The sequence below is a fragment of the Lepisosteus platostomus genome, chromosome 7, assembly GCF_059453375.1.
Source record: "Lepisosteus platostomus isolate fLepPlt1 chromosome 7, fLepPlt1.hap1, whole genome shotgun sequence".
Lineage (NCBI taxonomy): Eukaryota > Metazoa > Chordata > Actinopteri > Semionotiformes > Lepisosteidae > Lepisosteus > Lepisosteus platostomus.
Genome location: NC_142617.1, coordinates 45,151,728 through 45,176,480, shown reverse-complemented (window position 1 = coordinate 45,176,480; position 24,753 = coordinate 45,151,728). Strand labels below are relative to the sequence as shown.

The following is a 24,753-nucleotide window of genomic DNA, read 5'->3' as shown; positions in this document are numbered from 1 at the left end:
AGTGGGCCATTTATTCATGGCAGGTAGTTTCTCTACTAGGGAAAATGACAGACTGCTGTCACTGGGGCTGAAGTCCAGATATCTAGTGATAACTCTGGACTATTGCCTTCTGTCAGCACCATGTGTCATTTCAGGTATACTGCTATCTGGCTAATTCTACCAGAATTATAAATAATTTAGTGTCTCAACTTTCACAAAATTGATGTCCATGAAATACTGTAGTAATTAAGGTGGGCTGCCACTGTATATAATACTGTTTACAAAAACTTTAAAACAGGTTGGGCGAGTATCATAGTTTGGAAACTTTTTCAAACATACTGTATACAATACTGTATTCAAAAATATAATACAGTTAAGTTAAGAAAGTATGGGGGTCAAATTAGATATTAGAATATCTATATCTAAATATTAGATTTACAGAAAGCACATATTAAGAGTAAACAGGAAATTGAGAAAAACATTTTCCCCCATAAAACAGAAAATATTAACAGTAGGATTTTATATTAAACATTTTTAAATGTGTAAACAATGACAATATTTACAGTACAATACTATCTAGTGAAGTAATAACGTTGAAAAGACATACTGCATGGCTATTAAATAATACATAATACTTCACTTAGATTTGTTAAATTCCTAATAATCATTACATTATAGATTATAGAGATGATTATAACTAATTAATTAAAAACAGTATACAAAAAAAAATGAATCGCCACTACTGTAGTTTGTTATATTGAAACAATTGAAAGCCATGTCTTGTTGTTTACATACAGTACAGTACCAAGTTATGAAGGACCTTGTTTATATAATGACAATAATCGACCAGCCCTTATTTTTTGTTACAACATTATAATACTGAGATATAAACCACAATTTTTACAGAAGGTGAACCTTTCTGTTTTTAACATGTATTTCTTTCCAAACTAAATTCCATGTATATTTGATATAAAACTGTAAAGTCCTATATATACAGAATAATAACATTTAATATAGTATGGAATTGACTACTCAGAATTAAATTAATAGAAAATGTCACTTCCACAATGCTGGTTAAATTGCTTAGAAAAGTGAAAGCAATGTAGAGCCGTTCTGCATTTGTAATGTTTCAGAAGAGATGCATTTCATTTCTGCATTTCATTGCACTGAGCACTGTAATCTAATCTTCTTCAATGTAGCTGAGGAAAGTCTAAGAGCAATTGATAACATTTTGTAATTACACCCAGAAATGTCAGCACTGTCACTTGATATAATGTACCTCATAAATCAAGAGAAACCTCAAAACTGCACTGTAAATTGCACGTTACTTTCAAAATGATTAAAATTAAAAGGAAAAATTGCTGTAAACCTGGTTATCAAAATTTTAAAAATAAAATGTATTTATCAAAATACTGCCATATCATACCTACAGTAAAATCATAACCCAAACCCATTACAAACCCATAAGGTATCAAAATCTGGATGTTAATCTTTGTCCAGTGTTTTAACATCGTGTCACTTCAATATTATTTAATACACAAATGACATTTCAAAGTCTTAGTAGGACTTTACGTTTCTAATAATAAGGAACATTAAATATAAAAGAAAGAGCACCCTACAAAAGAACAAATGAAAGTTTTTATTTTCCTGTGATAGAGAAGTAGGTTTAGACAACATGGAGAATGACTGAACTACAGTACATTCCCCAGAAATATGTAGGAAATTGCCATCCTCAGTCACCTGATCAATTGCTGTACGGCAAGTGATTGACTGACAGTTTAGGTTTTCAGAGTTGATCATTATCTGTTATCTGGACACAGAGGGTCGAGGATCGATCTTCTATATGCAAACAAAACAAAAAGGAAGGGAGGGAGTGAAGAAAATAAGCAAGTATGTGTTAATTGCAAAACACTGAATGCAATGTATTATATCAACATGATAAATATGCAAGGTAAATACCAACTGCAGTGAACTAGACTGCAAAATTAGGCCCTTAGCTTCTGTACTACAAATGTTAACAATTGCAATGAACCCATTGTAACAGTTTGTCTCCCTCAAGGATACTAAAGGATAACAGTAAGTTAGTACAACTCTTGCTTTCCCTTGCTGAGTTATCAGGCTAGTAGCTTGAAAATTTAAGTAGCACACAGACCTCTGTGTTAAGTTGTTAAACAACTACAGAAGGGACAAAGAATGACTGTTCACAGAAGTATGTTGATCCAAATGCTGTGAGCAGTGAAAACCATTATCTTCAAAAAGTCAAATTTCACTGGCAGGAACTTCTAACAGATCGTGACAGAGATGCTGTGATTGCTATCAGTAGCCTCAAGTGTGTTTCGCAGATCCCGGAAATTTGAGTTCCACAAATCTGAGGACTGTATTTCAATTATCTGCATTTCAAAATCCTCAACACCCGTTCACTGAAATACTGAAAAATCCATGTACTGGTATCAAAGCTGTCTGGTTTAATCAGAAAAAAAAACATTGGGCCAAAAAAGTTGGAAATCCTCAAATCTGACAGAAAATTCTAGTTTTCCAGTTCTAGCATGTACAGTACACTCCAAACTGAGCAACATGGGTTGTGCAAAGTTCTTTAAGATTTTGGAAATAGCAGACAGTCTCAAGGAAAAATGACAACTTTTGCAATAAATCTTTTCCACATTTTGAAATGACCCATAACCATAGGTTGATCTGTAACCTGCAGATGGAGCTTGAGTTCATTCATATGTGTGGTGATGTTGGCTGAAAACAAGTTTTGCAACTAATTTTTCATGTACTGTAGTTCAGGATAGTTTTGATCTTGTTCTGACAAAAAGATCTTGCTTGCATCAAACAAAACAAAACATTTGTTATGGACTGTCCATTTCCTGAAGCAAAATTTGAAACTGCCTATGCGTCAAGACAGATCAAGCAATTTAACTTAAGCAAAAAATGTAACTATTTTTACCACTGCATCATAACACAAAGTTCATCATCTGAAATTCTGGCATAGATATTCCTAATGAATAATAGAATTAAATCTTACTGTGAGGTGTTTGAGATTGTAGATTTTTTCTATGTTAAAGAGCTATCATTGGGAGAATTACAGAACAGTCAATCATAGTTTTCATCCTTTCTTAACTTAATTTCTTTGTGGCTTATTAGTCTTTTACTGCACTTACTGTTAAAAATCCACCTTGCTTGACAATAATGCCGTATGAAGGAAGGTGTCAGCAGTATTAATATATCAGCAGTAATGCACATAGAGTCTATAGTATGCAATGGTGACTTTTGAGATGTATATTGATATAAATATTCTCTGGAGGGAAGTGAAATTAAGACAAACACATTCTGCTTATGTAAGTAAATGGGACACGACTCTTAAGTGTGTTCAATCACACCTGTGGTGAAAGGACTCCACACTGGTGGTTATTTGTGGGCAGATAAGATTTTGAGGAATAGGAGTGCAGTGGGTAGAATTATTCTACATAGTTAAATGTAACGGTACATTAATAATTAATAATAATAATTGCTTACACTTATAAAGCGCTTTTCTGGACACTCCACTCAAAAATCTTTACAGGTAATGGGGACTCCCCTCCACCACCACCAATGTGCAGCATCCACCTGGATGATGCAATGGCAGCCATAGTGCTCCAGAACGCTGACCACACATCAGCTATCAGTGGGGAGGAGAGCAGAGTAATTAAGCTAATTCATAGATGGGGATTTTTAGGAGGCTATGATTGGTAAGGGCCAATGGGAAATTTTACATCTCATCCGAAGGACTGCACCTGTTTACAGTATAGTGTCCCCATCACTATACTGGGGCATTAGGACCCACGTGGACTGCAGGGTGAGCGCCCCCTGCTGGCCCCCCTAACACCTCTTACAGCAGCAACCTTAGTTTTTCCCAGGAGGTCTCCCTTCCAGGTACTGACCAGGCTCACACCTGCTTCACTTCAGTGGCTTGCCAGTTGCAATTTGCAGAGTGATATGGCTGCTTGCTAAATAAAACACTCCTATTAGTGTCCTCTCAGAAGTGATTATTTATGACGTTTTTTCAGAGCACTACCTCCTTCTCTTTTTTAATGGTTGTGGTCCAATAATAACGGTGATGAATGTCTTGGAGTTTGAATGAGTGGTTCATCTCAGTGTATAGGAAATGCAAGTGCAAATAATAATAATGATAATAATAATAATAATAATACTGCTAGCTATTGGTGTATTGGAGCTGTTTTAAATCCTATCTCAATCTTTGGAAAATCAAGGTCAGTATTAAAACTGTGGAGAGCTACCACCAACAGTCAGCTCCATAGGTATAGATTAGAGAACATTCTTAGAACACATCAACATAACACCCGCACTGCAGTAGCTCAGGGCCAGTCAGATCTAAAGCCGTGTCCCAAATGTGCTGGGTGAACTACTAACAATGTGGCCCCACAGCACACTGATCAGGAGAAATACTCTTGTTTCCTTCTCTGTCCTGCACTGCTCTGTCTGTCTGTTTCTGTCTGTAGGGAGGCAGGCAGAATGTATAAGTAATACCACACACAGAACAACTTTCTTCCCCTGGGACGGAGCTTGGGGAGAAGAAACACTCTTGCAGACCCTGTCTCAAGTGACATCACAGTATATAACATGGTCCTTTTTATTAGAAAAATAAGTTCTTTCCTATCACAAACTAATAAAGATTTGGAGTTGGTCAGAGATCAAAAAGCAGCATATTGATTGTGATACTATAGAAGATGGCTGTAGAAGAAAACTTCTCATTGCTGACTTACAGCACTTAAAGTGTTGGTTAGAAATGTGCATACCACAGGGTGATTTATCAGACCTGCTATAAGAACCTTCCTCTTTCTCCTCCCAAAAGCCTTCATTAAGTATTTATAGCCAAAAAGTGTTGGTTAGCAAATATTAAACCTTTACACTCTGCTTTCTGTACACTTAATGTTGACAGGGTTATTTGTTTCTCAAAAAGAGCCTGCTGTTGCAGATATGCTTTCAGTAATGATGACTTAAAAAGCCATTAGATAAAATAGCATATTTAGGATTTTGTCTCCTAATGCATTATAATAACAACATATGTAACAATAAATAAAATATAATACAAAATCATTAATTTGAGAATGTACGTCCCAAGCATGAGAATATTGCTTAAAAAGATTGTGGTTATTGGGAGAACTGGAGTAATACAGTAGCTTGTCTTGTCTAGATTGACCATTGGATAGCAGAGTAATGTACTTGACATTACTGGGTGCTTTCATTGTGACCACCTACATTATGCTACCCAAGGACCACTATATCGAAGTGTAATTCTGCTGAGGATATACTGTACTGTTGTAATAGTGTTCTTTTACAGAAGACAACAATAACCGGAAAACAGTCAAATTCTCCACTACTTATGTCTATTTGTGACTTGAAATTCACTGAATAAATAATACATCAGAAATCTATGTGTCTTGTATGGCCCACAGGTATAGATAAGAGTTTTACTCAAAGTAATATGGATGTTATTTTGCAATTTTTATCATTTGAAGCAAACCCTTAAGGGATAATGGTCCCTTAATAATGCAATTAAAGGAAAGTATATTTAAGACTAAATAGGAAAAACGTCTTTACAAAAAATGTTATGGAGTTTGAAGTCTGGAACAAGCTACACAGCCACATTCAGTTATTAAGGCAATCGATTGGCTTCTTTCAAAAACAGCTGGATGAGAACATAAGATTTGTCATCATCTAAAATCCAAATGAGCTAGATGGGGCAGTGGCCATCTTTGGTTGGCCATTCAACAGTCACACATCTGAAGGTCATCATTTTACATCTACATGTTGAAGTTTTCATTGTTTCTCTGTGTTAACTGTAATGGAGCATGGTACAATTAAAATGGTACAATTAAAATTCAAAATCATTCAGAAAAAACGTGCTCTTAACAACAAGAATGTAGCATATTAAAAAATCACATCTTGCAAGTAAAATGGTACAATTAAAATACAAAATCATTTAGAATAAACATGCTCTTAATAACATGGATGTAGCATATTAAAAAATCAATACTGATATAAGAATCAATCTTTTGTTGTGGCAGGTTATTGAACTCGTATCTCATAGGATTTTCATAGAAGGAAGCTGTGACACATTTCAAGGATTCAAGCTACAGTACATGATTTATAATCCCCGTGTAACACTTCCCTGGGATTTCTTAACCAGTTCCTGTGATGGTAAAGTACTTAATTTGTAAGTTATTTTATTTATTATTTATTTTATTTCACTAAATCAGTTATTTTTTTTGTTGAACATACAGTAGGTGCAAAGAGCCCTATTAAATTTCTTCAATTTTAATTGTTACAAATTGTAAAGGAAAAAAGTAATAAATCTAATTTTAACACTGCAAAAACAATATTCACAACAGTAAATAAAACCTACATCTAGGGAATGGGTTTTATTCATGCAAGAAATGTTGATGATGTGTTAAAATGTATAAAAAATATAAAAAAATAACCATGCTGTATTCAGTTCATTCTTCTGATGACATGTTTATTCATGTCTGCTTTTTTTCCTTTCCAATCATAATGTATCCAAGAGGAAACAAAAAGCACTGAGGATGCTCAGTCCTCAGACCCAGAGGATCTTTCAGATGAACTGAAGTAAGCTCAAACAAACAGGTCCTTGTAGATATATTGTATATATAACATATTTGTTCATCAGAAAAAAAGGAATGAAGTGTCTGGAGGTGCATGTAAAATATACTTAAAATTAATTACACAGAGTTTGAATTGTCAATATATAAATGAAATATGAGAACCTTTGTAATAAAAGCAGCAGAAGGCGACTGTCGACCTTTTTAATTTGAAATTACAAGGCAGCACAGAAACATTGCTTAGAGTCATATCTTGTTTGAATTTATGACTGAAAGTTATGGAGGACATGTTGTGAGGGAATATGATTAAAACTATTTCCACAGAGAAGTCAGAGATATAATAACCAGGTTGCAGTATTGTTTTCATCTGACTGTATTAACAATTAAGCTAATTGCCAGGAAACAGTAAATGAAAGTACACAAAGAGAAGCACTTTCATCAAAAAAACTCCAGGTTTGGTTTTCAACCCACTATTGAAATGTTTTGTTCTATTTCATCAGACCGTGCTCCCCATTCAATCCGTTCTTTCAGCTCCTAATTCAAGTGACAAGTAAAGGCTACCAAGTGCAACATCATAAAAGTCTGTATTTATTTTACATTTGTATAAAACAAAGAAACTTTTCAAAATCAAGGAAAAATATAAAAATGTACTAAAATCTGCAAAGGAAGGGCTAAATAGTATGTAAAATCAATCACAAAAAACTTCTTAGCATACAGTATTATTTCCAGTACAACAAGGAACCTAAACACATTTCACTTTGAAGTTTCATTCTACTTGATGGGAGACGGTAAGTGCATTGGATTCAGTATAGCTGCTAGTTAATTCTTAAAATTAGACCTGAGCTTATTGCTGAAAGTATAAAATTTGCTGACCATCTTTATTTATGCACCACTGAAAAGCCATGACTTCTTGGAAAATTGGCCCCTGGTGTGAGTGCATGTGTCTATGTTTGCCCTGCAGTTGACTGGCCTCCTGTCCAGGGTGTATCCTCTCTTGTCTCTTTTGCTTGCTGGGATAGGCTTTGGCTCCCCTGCCAGAATTGAATTAAGCGATTAGAAAATGGATGGATGAAAAGCCAAGTGCATTTTGCATTCAAAATTAATTCAATATCTCAAGGAAGTGGTATTTCATTACTTTTTGCTGAGCTGTTGTGTGAAATGTATGGACATACTGTTTCCATATAATGGAAAAATGTTATACCACAAGCCTAAGAAAACTGAGATATTTTTGTGCATTCACATTCTTTGAGCACAGCAGGCAGTATTAAAGCTCCAGTCAGTTTGGGGTACAGCTTCTGTACAGATGGAGTTAACTAGGAGCGAGGGTGAGAAAAATTTTAAGCTTTTTTCAGCCATTTGATAAGGTATTAATAGGATTTAAAGCACATAATCTGTGATAAGAGAATGCTGACGGTACACATAACATCATAGTATCCTTGTGCTTCCCTGCCTAACATTTTCACCATTTGGGCAGATGTGAAATGCAGATGGAAACTATATTTACTCAATGTTCTCATTATTTCGCATTTTTAAGCAAATATTAAAATTGTATCTGGATACAAATTAGTATACAAAAAGATATGAATCAATATGATTTGAAACCCTTTGAAAAACGTTATTTACACAGTAATAGAGAATTAATGCTGTTTAACATTTTTGAATAACAACAATAATACCATTTCTTTTATGATTGCTTTCAAGAACGTGAATAGCACACATACAATAAGCAACAGAATTAAAAAGAAATATCTACCTAAATGGATTCTAATAGGAAGAATTGGGTTAGGCCAGTTGGCCCTACACAATGACTCACACTTAAATTTGAGTGATTCTTAGGCACCAGTGGGTTAGATCTTAGCTCACAATGTTAAGGTTGACTCACCCAATATTTTGACAGTCATGGCTTAGTGATTTCTCTTAGACAGAAATTAGAATTGGATTGCTTTAATTACGATGTTGTGATTTGTAAAGCAGAATTTGCCTCGTGGCAATATACTGACACAGAAGCTCCTGTGCCATTTTAATTTCCCTCTCACTTAGAAACCAAATGTGGAGCTATACTTCTTCTCTGAGCTGTGTTACTTTAATTATCATGGAGAGTGAACATGACTTAATGCAGCATGCCTTTCCAGTCATAACAATGTGTGAGCACACAGTGAAAGCTAAGACCTCCCACGAGGTGCCAGCAGGGGGAGATGGGACTAGTCAAAACACAAAGCAAAATAAAAATGTTCGTAATAAGTTTTTAACAAAGTTTTTAACATTTTAAATTCTCTAGAACCATAGCAAATTCCACAGAGTTCATGAGATGATTTCAGTACATACAGTAAATAAGCCTTATAGACTGTTCCCAGACAAGGGCCCTCAGACTTGATTTTAACTCCTGAAGGTACACAGGAAACATAGGTAAACAAGATCATTTTAAATTCTATCCCGTAAGTTAGTGATAGTCAATGCAGTTTTTCAGCACAGGAGAAATATCTTTGAATTTTTTAGACTTGGTCAGCACTCGAGCAAAGTTCTGGACATACTGTGGTTTCTGAAATAATTTATTTTATGATCTGCTAACAAAACATTTTAGTAGTCTACACTGTAGAGGAGATAAAAGCATGAACTAATTTCTCAGCTTCAGTAAGAGAAAGAGTTGTCAGGAAATGTTTCACGAATTGAAGAAGGATGTGCTGAAGACTTTGTGGACGTGTGCTTTAAAAAATAGAGAAAAGTCAACAATCACCCCTAAGTTTTTAAGAGAATTTCAGGGATTTATTTCAGTCTCATTTTGAGACTTAATGAGTTGAACCAATTAAAGGTATCAAGGTCTTATTCTTGTTTAATTGAAGATAATTTTAAGCCATTCACAGCTGTGTATCTTAAAGGCATGTCATTATTGTTGAATGAGCAATTAGAGGATTCAGTAATGTAAACAGGTAGATATGGGTATCATCAGCATAACAGTGGAAGCCAACACCATATTTTGTGAAAAACGAGGTCTAATAGCAACATATAAATAATGAAAAGGGACTCCAAAGATTCCAGGGGCAGGATCTGATTTAAAACTGCCAGGCTAAACAACTGTTGTCTGTCAGAAAGGTAAACTTAAACCGTTGCAGTACATTGCCACTTAAAGCTGCATGACACTCCAGTTGATTAATCAAAGGCAATTGAAGGGTCTAATTGTATGAGATTGGAGGAAAATCTAGCATCTGCAGAGCTGAGAAGGTCATTCATAACTTTCACCACAACCTTTTTCAGTACTATTGCCTTCCCTAAACATTTATTGAAATGTTTCAAACAAGGAATTGGGATGCTACCACACATTTTAATAGCTTCCCTAGAAACAGCAAATTTGAAATTGGCCTAATATGTGAAAAATCTGACTACAGCAAAGCTTTTTTAAGAAAGGGATAATTTCTATCACTTTAAGCTGCAGAGCAAATAATGAAGTAGACCAAAAAAAAATTATACAACAAATAATAGGAGATAATGCAGAGAAACACTCTTTAAATACTATAAAATGACATCTAGAGAACATTTGTTAAAATTCATTTTCACAGATAAATGAGTTAAAGGATGACAGTCTCTGAATGTCTGAGGGCATTGTTCCAGATTGTTGATCTTATCCTAAAAAGAAGTTAAGAAATAACTTTTCTTCTTCCACTTCGTCTGGCAAGTAATATGTCTTTATTGGGTTTATTAAGTTGGTTTACTGTCCCAAAGAGACATCAAGGATTGTAGTCACTTGCATAATAGTTCAGATGGGTAGTTGCATCAGCATGGGTAGGCTGCAAAGGAACAATTAATAGGTTTATTCCATGCTGAAAAAAAAGAAGAAAGAGAACACAACGTTTTGGCCGTGGAGCCTTCTTCAGGAGGGCTATATTATACTTGCGATAATATTGGAGTAGTAAGCAGAATGGGTTAACCTTAGGGCCTTATTGTAACTAGATAAATGGTCTTTATAAGCCTCAGGGTGAACAGAAAGAGCACTTTCCTTCCACAAATCCTCAAGTCTGTGACCATGTGTTTGAGATCCATCACGTTTTAAAAGAAGCAAGAACATCTGTGGGATTGAGAGGAGTACTTGTAAAATCATCTAATAGCTCATTTAAAGAGGGCTAGCTTGCTGACTGACTGACACCAGAGAAGAGACTTGCTTCAGAATTGCAATGCAGGAAGTGAGTATGCCTGCGTCATAGGTCTGAAGAGTGATGTCTGTATTACCAGTAATGACTAAGTCTAAACTGTCACCATATTTATGAGTGGAAACATATACTGTACATGTTGAGATGTACATGCACAGAATACGACCCTCACTAGTCTGGTTGAAACCATTTCATCCACAGAAAAAGTCCATTAATCTAAATTAACTATAGTCAATTTTCCAGTTTGTTTTCAGTAATTAGCCCATTGAAGCAAAGAGACTCTTGTATAAATGATGTAAGACATAATTTAGTAAATGTTAAAGAGTTTTTTAGTTTAAAAAAGATAATTTTCAGATGTGAGAGGGTAAAAGGTCATCGTAACGGCACAGGAACTATAATAGAGAGATTTAGCATTATTATGAAGATTTCTGTAGTATTTAATGCAAAATTCTCAAGTTAGTAATACATTGGTAGAACAGTGAAATTAGTTCTCATTCACTTGTGGACAGGTTTTAGACAGGAATATTTTGTTCTGGGTAGGACCTATACTGTATGTCTTAAGATACAAGTTTTTAGTCTTTGGCCTGTTAATTAGGACCTGCATTTTCTAAATCAATGTTGATTATTCCTCAGTAGTATCTTAATTCCATAAGTGATCTTCTAATTTAGTTCTATTTCTTGTTATAACCTTGTTATAATAGAAGTTGTATAATAGAAATTATTATGTTCTATATTTAATTGGTTCAGTTTTGTCCCCCATACCATGGGACACTACCTTTAGCAAGAGTTGTGTAAATGGTTTATATAAAACATCTTGTTTTCTTGAGTACAAATGGCAATATACAATCAGCATTATTTCTCTCAGTTTCTTTCGTGGCCTTTCTAATATTCTTTTGAAATGTTTTTTTAATGAGTCAGAGCCACGAGCCTGCCAATGTGGTAGCTAGGACCTCATGTAATTTATTTCTAATACTCCTGGCATTTAGGTATGAGCACTTAATTACTGTCATGGAGCAGCAACCCATAAACGCAGGAACTGCTTTTACTTAGTAGCTGACTATATCACCTAACAATTATAAGGGTGCTAGCGTTATTTATCCCTGCAACAGGTTCTTTTTATACCCCAGAACCACCAGTGCCAGACAAGAAAGTCATATTAGAATGTCCCTTTTTATTAACTAGCAAAATGGAATATCTAATTTATCCTTGGGATACATATTCCAGACCAACACAAGAACGCCATGGAGCCCGTTTACCAAAGCTGCAGAGAAACAGTCCAGCTGTACCATTGTCTAAAAATAGCTCCATTCTGTGACCTGGCAATCCTCCTCCCACCACAGTGAAGAAGCTCTGAGGAGTTTTAGGCTCCTCAGTCTTTGCTGTCCTGAACAAATATCCATTATGTGCCTCAATGTGTCTCCACTACCCTGTTTTATTCACCTTCGGGTCCACCTTGGGGTAGGGGCATGCTGGAGGCTTCTTCTATTGCTCTCTGTATAGTTCCTGGAGTCCTTTCCCGAGGCAGTGGTGCAAACTACATTTCCTCCAGTTTCTTCTCTCTATTTGCTCCATATGTCCTCATGACTGGATTTTTTTAAGCCTCCACATCATTCCTCAGGACTTGTTCTTGAAGTCTTGGGTATGGGCAGAGCTAACTGCAGATAAATATACTTAACAATACATTGTGCATTTGTAACCTGTTCTATAGCCTCCCTAATCACTCTGATACCCGGTTAGACCTACAATCCCACATGTCACCTCTAGACTTGTTGGTAATTAATGAGTGTCTGTGCAAGTAAGGTATTTGATCAATGGGGAGCTCAAAAGACAAGGGGGGAACAATATCACATTCTATGAAAACTCATAGTGAACACCGCCTCCTGAAGTCGCAAACACGTTTTTTCACTCTGTTACATTACCTGGTCCTTTGTTTTGTTTTTCTCCTTTGGTTCTTGTGTTTTGGTCCCCATGTACATTTTTTTTATTTTCTATACTTTCCCCACTCTTAAAAAAAAGACAGAATACATTTACTTTATGTATTTTCAAGATAACGCTGGCTGTTTGTGTGTGAAATGTTTATCTATAACAGGTGTCAACAACTAATGGCATGGCAAAGCCATTTGTTTAATGACATCCAATGAAAGAGACGTGTAATATAAGTCTAATAAGCCATGAACAATTAAGTCAATTACAAAAATGATAATGTAATACTGTTCTGTAATTCTCTACAACATGCTACCCAATTTAAGCTCTGTTTAGAAAAACAATGCACTTGATTTATTTACTGCATTATTTCTAGTGGGGCTAGCCTATTGTTTTCACTGGAAAGCTTGCTGGTAGCATTTTACACACTCAAGGGCAAAGTCAAAATGGTGGATACTAAGAAAACAAATGTAGATGTTCATTCATTTCAGACCTTTTAGAGATAATGAATATGGATCTGTGCTTTTTGTGCTCTATGTTGTGAGAGAGTAGTTTCTCGCACATAAAGTGTCCAATATCATTTTCAGACAAAATACAACAAACACTTCATGGATGAGGCAGGTGGCTCAAACAGGCTGTGACAAGATCCTGAAAAACAAAGCAGCATCTTGACTCATTTCTGTGGGACTCAAAGTTCCAGGATGTGTCAAACACTCCCGAGGCTACTGAAAGTGATCACAGTGTCTCTGTCATGGCCTGTTGGAAGTCCCTGCCAGTTAAATTTGACTATTTTAAGAAAGTGTGCAGATTCACTGCTCTCAGCATTTAGATCAACATACTGTGAACAGGTATTTTCACACATGGAAGTCAGTTACCCTATCCAGTAAACAACTGAACATTTAGAGGCTTGCATGCTGCTTAAAGTATCAAACCACTGTATGAGCCTGAGACTACAGACTTCAATAAGGGAAAGCCAGGGCAAGGATTACGATAATTATTAAGATGTGCATATTAATTTATTAAAAATATAAATAGGGCTATTATTGGCATTTAAAAAAGTATCAGTGGCATCCAAATCTGTAAAAACAAGTGCATGAGCTAACTCCTGGCATGCCCCTTCTGAAATTTTGCTGACCCTTGAATTTGATTATATTTTCTTTCTCTTAGTTTTACCATTAATATGCCTTGTCTGGCATATAAAAAAATAATTCTACACTGGAGGTATAAAATTGTGTTTTTAAGCTAATAAAGAAGATTACATTGACAGTTTTGCTATTATTGTACATTGTATACTAGCTTTCTGTGTTGAAAAGGAGTCATGCAAGTATGAAATAGGAGCATAGGATGACAGATCAGCTAGTCAGATTGGTTTCTGTAGTTGATGAACTCTGGTGAGTTTGCTGTCACACTGCCTGGTTTTGAAGGAATCTGGATTCTAGTATAGTTCCCCTCAGTCTAACTGAGAACATCTTTTCAGGTGAATCTTAGGTTAGTTATTTGGTGCACACTGATCCAAAACATTTTTTGATATTTTACACTTGTTGAAACAAACTGTAAAAAAAAAACCTTGAGTGCCAGCTGAACCCACTTCTGTACTGAATTATCCCCTCTAAATGAACTAGATATGGATTAGGTCCTGAAAAGCTTGTTTAAAGTTATACAGTTAATATAGTACATGGGTTCAATATTGTTTAGGGGACAAACTTTTATTCATGAAGACAACCCTAATTCCAGTATTTACTTTCATCACTTTATAAAGAAAACTACTAACATATATTTTACTAACATATTTTTTGTCTTTGAATCTGGGAAAACCCTTGTATACATCCACTTTTAAATACCATGCATATTACATCTGTCTTAAAGTCTGAGCATTAATCAAGAACCACCATCTACGAAAAGAACAGAGGTCTTACAAAACCAAAGGGAGAGACCAGCAGAATTTAATTAGAGCTGAAGATGATTAATAATATATGATATAAATATTTATATATTATGATAAATATGTACTGCTTATTTTTGGGAGCTTTAGCTCCATAAGGTATAATCCACAAAGACATAAAGATGAAGGATATGGCTAAAGCAGTTCTAAAACAAAGTAATGATGGACCAAAGAGTTACAGCATGAAGGCACATAACTATTGCAGCACACCTATCCTTGATTGAATACCTGGAGTGATGGAATATGAAATATAGTACTGTACATGGAATGGATCATTATTTGAAGAATGTCCAATAATTCTCAGCAGTGTGGGGTATTGTAGAAGACCCTGCCTCTTCTGGACAGCCACTGAAATAGAGCTCACTTTCCTGTCTGTATTTTCCATTAAGGCTTTGTTAAAGCACATCCTGTAATAAAGTTCATTTTTGTGTAGAAACATGAACATCAGAATCTGAATTTTACTGTTTGGCCACACATACTTTCCATAAAAACTTCTTCAGATATTTTTCCAAAAGACTCATATAGACATGGATTTTAAACATACTGTGCTCTTAATGGCTGCTGGACTTCAAAACAGAAGCATTGTGCCAAAACTGTAACTTGATTCACCTGTTGTTTTTCATTCATTTTCAATGATTATGTTTGTCATTTATTGAAGATTTCATAAAAAGCTTCACAACCAGCTGCTGTCCTGACATCTCTGAATGATTGAACATGCAGGAGAAAATTGACTTGCAAGTACTATATTTTCAGATCCACCTCTGCCAAAACCCTACAGTCCACAATTACTCTCTGTATTAAAAGCAATTATAATAAACTGCTGCCAAAACAAAATACTATTTATTAAGTGGTTTTGGAGTCCATGTGTACACATGGCAAGGGTGCACAATTCTCTGTCATTGACATATCACTTTCTCCGGGCTATTAACATACATAATTTATCGGTCTAGATTGAGTATGGAAAAACAGTTTTGTCTAGGGTTTTCTCTGAAAACATATATTTTTACAATGTGCAACAGTAGACACCTTAGTAAACCGGTTTCTATGAATTATTAATAATACTTTGAAGTTGATACACCAGTAAAACAAACAATTAGCAGATTTCCAGAATCAAGTGCCAATTACAATATATCCCTGACTATCCTTGATGAGTTCAACATGCACAGTATGGCAAACATGCATAAAATTGCATAAAAGTAGCATTTGTTAAATGCCTACAGAAATCCAAAGACAAAGCTTTAAGATGATCACCTCCTCTCATCAGCTATAAAGGATGGAATGATAGTGGTTGACAAAAGTCTCATCAAAGAATGAATCCAATTAACAGCCTGTGCCTGTTTGGATTATTCTGTCATTATTGCTTTAGAACTTCTAGGAATATTATGCTTTTAATTCACCTGGTGATTAATTTTAGACATTAACACCTTCTGTCAACTGTCACAGTTAATGATGGTGTACATAAATGTTGGACAACATGGCAGAAAATAATATCATAAGAAGAGTCTGCCAGCTTTTCTTAAGTACAGAATGTTAAAGGGACTAATTTAATCACCAGTTTATGTATGTTTTATTTGGAAATGTCACTGTTAGATAATAGTAGTTATGAACATTAGAATACAGTTCCTCATAAGAGGTTATAAATACTGACGCGAGGGTAATTTCACATTAAACTATTCAGCATAATTTCAGTACCTTAGGCAATCGCATGAAAAACATTGTTTCAGCAAATAAACCAATTAAAATTTGTATTTTAAAGTATTACAACAGAAACTTGACAGCTGATTGAAAAGTAGATTTTTAATTTCCTAGAACCAGAAGCATGGTGACTTTAGGGAACATGTTGCAGACATAACTACCACTAAAGACAGAAAACACACACAAGATTAAAACAGTGTACAGTTCGATACTATTTGCTATTGAATTCTCTCAAGCATCATTAAAGATTCATACTTCCACACTATGGCTGTTGCACAGCAAAAACACTGTGGAGAACCTTTTCTTCCAGTTAATCTGTTTCCTGTGTATTGTGTTATTATTAAATGAAAAGTCCCTATTGCAACATTATTGATTTCCAGGAGGTGAGAAATATGATTTTGTTTCAAACTGTCAGTCCAAGTCAGTATCAGAAGAAGTTTACACAAATTTACCAATGAAATTGAATAACTGGCCATGATTTTAAATCTTGAGATTTGGCTCAAGGAGGTAGCAAAACCATGCCAATACTTGTGTTCAACATTTTACCACATATGCAGGATATGCGTAACAGTTTTGATGCAAAGAGTTCCCTGCCACCTTTAGAATCACAAAATGAAATAATTAATGATTAAATAAAGTAATCTTGTTAAAGTCCAAAAGAAGAAACATTTTCCCGTCTTAACAAATCTTGGATTCTTATAAAGTAGTCACAGCCACTACTTTCAGTTGTTTTGTTCCTGTAGCTAAGTCTAAGGAATCTAGCTAAGAGAATCCCAGCGAGTACACTGATCATTACTACAGCAGATGGACTCTGTTTTCAAAATCAGTAATATGTCTTTCAGAGTGTGATACATATGTATATAAGAACTGTATATTTTAAGGGAGTAATTTATCAAAGCAAATGTAACCTTTTAAAATAAAGCTTAGTTTGTAGAGAGAAATAAAACATTTATCTAATATATTAGAACTACAATGCTGAAAAACTAAAAGCTGAATATTACTTAGATTATTTGTAACCCAGCATTTTTGTTACAACATTTGCACTATAGGAATAAAGCTGTCAGTGACACCTGCTCCAGATTCTTGTTTGAGTTTTTGCTTGAGTGCTTTCCATACTGTTTAATAACAACCCATTCCCCTAGGAACCGAGTAAGCAAGATTTTAAAAGCTGTAAACCACAAGCCAGTACTGATTTTGAAAAGATAGCTTACATTGCTCCTTTTATTGTTCAATTTTCTTTTGTTGCAAAAGAGAAAATAAAATTGGATTGTGCCCTGTGGAGCACAGGCTAACCAATCATGAATTATGGTGATTCTGTATCACTATGAATAATAAAAAAATAAGAAATTACAGCTGAATGTAAGTGACTAAGATGTTCAGCACTGTCATTCTTTAAGTATACTGCAACCCTGGTTTTGAAGATATTGTGGTACCTGAGCATACCAGGAGAAAGTAGAGATTTACAGCAGTGGCTTAAAGGGTCACCAGCTCACTCTCAAATTCAGCACAAGTCTTAAAAGTGTCTGCAATCAATCCGAATGAGTTCAAGTGTCAGGGCTTGTACATTTAATATCCCATGTGGTTCAAAACCCATCTCACTGCATTTATCTTAATGGAAGGGAATCCATTTGTTTATGAATAAGTAAACAAAACAGATCGACACTACCAATGCTTTTAGTACAGAGCCATTAACCAAATCTTTTTAAAAGCAAACAGAATGCCGACAGCCTTCTTTTGATCTTGTCAAATGGGATGTCTCCAGAAAAGTGACCTTAAAAATGTTCTGCTGTAGGCCTGAACAAGCGACAGGTCACACAGTGGCAACACTTGGTAATTCCAAATACAATTAGTTACTCTCTCTGTGTCCAAGGCTCTGTGCAAATCATCTTCACTTTAAAGACTTTGGATAACATTCTGTTGGTTTAGCTTTCTAGTTATGTAAAAATTAAATAAACCCTTGCAGTCAACTATTGATGATATCATGTCTTTATGAAAGTGGTCTTCTTCTGATTTCTTTATAAAATGTAGTTTGTCTTTAGGTATACTACCAAACATTTTTATGTTCACTCACCATATTCTTCAAATAAGTTTCAACTAATAATAAGAGTGTGTTGTGGCATTGCTCAGTGTCAGAAGTTGTATTTTCATATTGCTTTGAGCAGAAAACACCATTATCTACCATGTAGTCATATCACTTTAGACAATATCAAGAAATCTATTCCACACAAGAAACTGTGGATGCAGTCAGGGAGATAGAACTCCTATTTCCAGAAAGTGTCTCTATTCTCTTTTTAAAAGGGGCTTTCTTGTCTTAATAACTTTGCACAATTGGATATAAAGAAACAAAGTGCCGGGAGAGAGACAGGCAAACAGGCAGCAGCAGGCAGTAGTAGCAAACAGGCAGAAAACACAAAGCAAGAAACAGGAAAACTAGAAACAAACGTAGGCACAGACCAAGACTCTTCAAGGGCCGAGAGTACTGCCAAGGCAGGCCTTAAATAACCTGATCCTCCTGAGATGGTAGAAGTCATTAATAGCGCACAGGTTGAACAGACTTTCTGTCTGATCGTGTAGTCATGGCAACTGGCTGACTGACATGTGAGTACAGGCATCACTGGTTGCCATGGTAAAGCTAGCTTTCACATCAGTGCTCCATTAGTGGCAAACATGACAATTGCAGATGTTCTCTGGTCCTAACTGTAGCCCGGACAGTACAAACCTTCTTGTAGGAGCAGAACATGCTCTACACTAGACAAGGATAACCAAGAGCTCCAGCAGCATTGGGTACTAGCTTCAGCTAGTCCCTGTCACCAAAGCATCCTGAGAATGCTAGGGGCATCATGTTTATGCTGATTGACATTGATAATCCTATTGAATGCTACTAAAAAAACAAGTGTTATAACAAGTGTTATTAAAGTAACGTTATCAGCACGTAAAGGTTCAGAATCATGACATTGGAATGAGACCCAGAAGAGCATCATGTCACTTTTCTTTTTTTCATTCTTTTTTATGAGATTTTGAAATCACCAAGTCATCATGACTGGTGGAACACTGATTTAATGTCCAGTTCTTGACATTCACAAATCCAGGCTCACTTGGTCCCCCTGATCATGGTCTGAAGATAATGTTATCATTATTCTGTACTGTAAGAATTTGTAGACAACCCAAGCCATTGTGTAGTTTGATTGATTTCTTTCTCCAGGCAGGATTAAAAATGTAAAACACCAGAGTTTTAATTTGTGATTTGTGCATCTTTTGAAAAGCCACCATGTACAAACACTGCTGTGGAAAAGTTCTAGATATCTTAAATACAAGCAGGAGTTACAATAACATAAGAATAACACAATGAGCAAATGAAAAATTTATTCAAAACCACTATTATTTTATAAAAGTATATTTTATACTGAAAGAACAACTATGAATATTATTACAGATAATTTAGTCAGAAAGATATTAAGTTCAACATATAGCAATGTTCAATTTAAGTTTATATAAATCTTCAAAAATGTGATCAGAACAATTCTTAGTAATTCTTTAATGAACAGCCAAAATGAAGCATTATAGCATTTACCAATCTAAATTCAAATAGACTCATTGGTCTTTGTCATTAATATTATTTGTTCTCTACACACCCGTAAAGCAAAAAAGGATTCTTTATTGCTAAATAATACAGCTGTATAAGGAATAACTACTGTATTATCTGAAAAGCAGAGGATCACTATAAAACTGTTTACATAACAACGGAAAAATATTGACTGAGATCAACAATGCAGAATGTGCAAGACATTTCACAGCAGTGTATCACTCTTATTTTTAAAAACGTTTGCTCATAAATGCACAGTAACTAAAAAAGAACAGATTTTGTTTCTTGAGATAGACGGAGTTCAAATCAGAAAACACCTTTGGCCATTTTAATTGGCCATCATTAATTTTAAATGCTTAAAGGTTGCAATTTTAAATAGCAGTCATTCCTTTTCCTTGTCAGATGTCACACTTAAACAGGAACTCTGGCTTAATTCTTTTTGCTAGTTAATTTCTTTTTTTCCTACCAGCAACCAAATGAGCAAGATGGTATCTCATACTTTGCAACCTTGCTTACGTTCTTAAAGAAAGTACAAGTGCTAAAAACACACTGAAATAATTACAGGCTAAATATGCATTAATTTAAACACATTACAATGCAATACAAAGCTGATTTAACATTTTGCATGTACTTTATGACCAGCATTCTATATAAATTTAATTACCATATCTATCCATCTACCTCAAACGTCCTATTAAATAAATCTATTAATCTTTCTCTAAAAACAAACTTTTATTCTTATATTCTCCAGTTTGTTTTTTGTGTAGCCTACACAATTTAAGTATTGTACTTTACATATAGTACACATATGTACGTAAATTAAAAACAAGAACATTTTACATTATAAAAAGAGAACAATACAAAAGACATTATGGTTATATCCATATGTTACAAAATCTTTCGTAGATATAATTAATACAATAATAATGCAATTTATTATTTTTAAACCAAAACAGCACCATAAAATATATAGCGGCAGTCTTTGTACCAAACAAACTGTGCAACTAATGTCTTACAGTACGGGAATATTAAAGAATACTGACAATATCAATATCAGTACAATAAAGCCAATAGCACCACAATTATTTGTAGAGAAGGAAGCTACATTTTAGCATTAAATAATATAATAATATTATTCATAATACAAACATAGATGTATTCCACAGTAGTGAAAAGTCTTTACTAGAAGTAGATTACTGCTATGTCTAGGTGATGGGAGACAGTACATACAGCTTTGAACTTCCAGATGTGGAATTTCTTGTCCTCAATACAAGAAACAAATCATTAAAAGAAAGAATTCTACTCAAAAAGCAACTTAAAACTGTTGAAATTCACATTTCCCAATGTTGTCATTTTTAACCTATTTTTAAGTCTCCCATTTTTCAACTGCCCCAGTCACTACCTAATTCCTGAGCTGCTGAAGAATCCTCAGTGACTAATGGTTCGCCTCTCCTGTCTGTCAGCACCATGCCCTCTGTACTGTGCCACTCAGACACATAAAACAGATTAGATTCCAAAACAGGGTCTGCGCCAAAGATATTAAAGTATAAATAATCCTTGGAGACACTGAATAATCACTTATTCCAGGAAGTTAGTGTGGAAAAAGTATCTAACAGTTTCTTTAAAACGTTTTATAGGTTTAAATGTAAATATTACCAGTCATTATCTTTGTTTGATCCTTTAGGTGTCTTGACTTGAGAAAAACTTAGTGTACAGTAGAGCTTATTCATTTATTTAGGCTTTAACCATAAACTCTGGTTAAACGACTGGTTCTTAATTTTTAGCCACAGGAAAAGAATTGTTGATTTTTTAGAATTTCAAATTTTTGAATTTTCTTTTTGACAGACAAAACATAAGACTTAACATTTACAATTAAAATGTATTCTAATATATTGTACTTAATAGTGCACACATGTAGTATACAATTTTGGGCAAAAACTGGCCAAGTGTCAGTGAAATAATTTCACACTGTATTTCGCTTGCTTAAGACAATTATGTAAAATCAATTTGAAGTAAGCCTCTTGAATTATTCTGCAGCTTTGATAGAAAATAAAAGCAAAATGTATACATGAAAAAATTAAACATAATACAAAATATAAAATGGCAACCTTATTGTTTCAATAATTTTGACTTTTTAATACTGCAAATACATGTCCCCAATGTGTGCCCTTCACTGTTGATGCTGGAAGGATATTAATTACTATGGACAAACAGTACAACGTGTGAAAGCAAGCATGCCATCACTAATAAGTATACAATTGTTCTTTTTAGAATGTCTCACATTGTAAAATGTTAACAGGATTAGTAGCGGATTGAGCCCCTGTAGAATATTAATGCAAAAACTGTAATTTATAACAATAATAACAAAAGAACATTTCCAAAATAGCTAATTTTGTCATAGTCTGTGTAAGTGTAGCAACCAGAGAAGCCAGGGCTTAAACCTGGCCTTGTCACAGCCAGATACAAGTGTAACCAACAGAATAGGTCTTCAGGTAGAGAAAAACGTGGGTTGATTGTAGAGCTCAAGAGGTGATGGGAAAATTCTTCATACACATGAGCCCATCAATAGTCATAACAATATGCTACTGTATGTTTGTCAGGCTGTAGTCTAACCATAGGACTAATACAAAGTAAAGGAGTCTGTGTGCTTGATCTTGTTTTTTAAATTTGTTGTGTGTTTATGTAGCCCTGCACTGCTTCATTGAAGCACATCAGCAGAAATATATGTTATTAGTAATGATCAATAACTGTATCAGCTTTCTGAACCTAGAGCAGGGGTAAATAACTCCACTCTGGAATGCCGCATTTGTTTCTGGACTTCATTTAACTTAAATTACCTTGAGTTAATTTAACTACATGGTGAAAAAGTCAGGAATGAAGTGAAAGGATCTTTTAAAAACTACAGGACCTTCTCACTGGAGGACTGGAGTTGACTATCCCTGTTCTAGTACACCATACTAAAGCACACATAGTGTAGTTGTTCAGGTTAGGCACCATTTATGCAGGAGGCCCTCACTTTAAATTTAGGTAACTGCAATGTGCAGCAGGGTCTACTGTAGGTTTGTCAGTTTAAGTGGTAAGATTAAACTTGGCATACATAAAGTATCTATACTTCTAAATGGGTTGAATTGCCCTCCAGAAAATCTCACAGATTTCTGACGTAAATTCTATAAAAAACAGACACAGGCACAGAAAAATACTGTAAATTATTAATTTGAAAATCCACAGGGACTCTAGCCTGGTCTTTGGGAATAGAGATGACATGATGCTGCCCTGCCTCAGACATTACATTCAAGCCTTGCTGGCATGACTCTGTGGCACCAGGCCCTATTTTGCAGTTTAAAAAGGTCAAAAATAAACTCAAATATGCTAGTGTGGCCTCCATGACATCTCTTGGTGTCGAGCAGTAATCCATTATTTGTAAATTCTTCCAATCAAATTTGTGCCAAAATTGATTAAATCTCACCCTTTCATCCACAGATACTTATCCACCCATGTGTACTTGCTGAAGTGAGATTTTTCGGTCACTAATGGCGTACTCTGTGGTTGGCATTTTGGCTTGACTACATGCTTTTCAAGCTGCAACGTTATTCCTGTGCGGACTGGCATGTGACCGTTTGATCAGTTTTACCCCCACTTAGTGGTAAAATCATGTACTCTGAATAAACCCACTGAACGCTGACAAGGAGAAAATCACATTTAACGTCAATACAATTGGTTGGTTATAGCACAGTCCCAGTGTCTAGAGAGCCTCTGGACACTGAAACTGTGATATGGAACAAGGCCATACAGATGGACCATAACGACAAGAATTAATTGAAACAGAAAGGGGACCTTGTGGACTTAAGAACGCACTGCATTATTGACTAACCATCTCCAGTTGGTTCTTAAATTGTGTGTCTCTTTACAGAAAATTTTAAACCTTTGTGCTTTAATTGCTTTGGTTATAATAATAATAATAATAATAATAATAATAATAATAATAATAATAATAATAATACTTGACCATGGAATTGAAATGAAACCATGTCACATTTGCCCATCTTAGAGTACTGGCCAGCCAGTGGCTTGTGAAAAATGTGGTTGACTGAAAGCCTTCATGAACAAAGGGTTGTCAAACATGCTGTACAACAGACCTCCTGACAACAGGTTCCTGGAAATAATGTTTTTAAGGCAATAAGTTACTATTTTGGTGTAACAGCATAAAAAATTCAAGTCATACTAAAAAGTAAGCTTTAGAATCAATGTGCACTGTCATATCTTGCATTTCAGCTGTTTTTTTTTTAAATCCACATCCCTAAACTTCATAACAATGTTTAAAAATGAAAAAGCATGATACGACACAAATGATGATGCAATTACTTCCTCTGATAAATTCTACTGGCATAAAAGTCTCTGCAGGTCTCACAGCAGCGCTGGTACCACCTCATGTCTGAGCACAAGTTCTTCTCTCTGATCACCTGGCAGTAGACTTTCCACTGGTCTGCTGTACACTTGTAAGTGAGAGCAGCTGAATGGGAAGATAAAGAAAAGTGTTAAACATAACCTCTGTCTAATCCTCTCTTTTCAAACTTACAGAACGCTACAAACACAACAAAGAATTCTTAGCTTTCTAAGTCAACTGGATTGTTTCTTTCATCCAATTACTTTTCTGAAAATTAAGGGATACTTGTTTGAAATTACTGTGTTACATGTGAGTTTATGTTGATTAAGGTGATTTTTTAAGTTTCAGTTTATTCTCAGGCAGTTAGAGCATACAGTGAACTGTACTGTATATGATACATAATCACAAATAAACTAAAATTTATTCTTATACAGTACAGCACCTTTCAATACAGAGTATTCACAAGACACTTTACATAAATTACA

The 24,753-nt window shown here is 34.9% G+C and overlaps 1 protein-coding gene and 1 long non-coding RNA gene across 4 annotated transcripts in view; one reads left to right on the top strand and one right to left on the bottom strand.

Annotated features, from left to right (window-relative positions):
- The window catches only part of LOC148658918 (uncharacterized), a 115,433-nt gene that overhangs the window by 17,044 nt on the left and 73,636 nt on the right, over positions 1–24,753 (top strand). The gene's annotated exons all lie outside the window — the stretch shown is intronic.
- adamts17 (ADAM metallopeptidase with thrombospondin type 1 motif, 17) overlaps positions 19,645–24,753 on the bottom strand; it is a 138,423-nt gene continuing 133,314 nt past the window's right edge. For all 3 annotated transcript variants that reach the window (XM_088640730.1, XM_088640732.1, XM_088640731.1), the window contains one exon: positions 19,645–24,394. In XM_088640730.1, the coding sequence (XP_088496856.1) occupies positions 24,243–24,394 (152 nt within the window). In that variant the 3' untranslated portion in view covers positions 19,645–24,242. The remainder of the gene's footprint in view (positions 24,395–24,753) is intronic.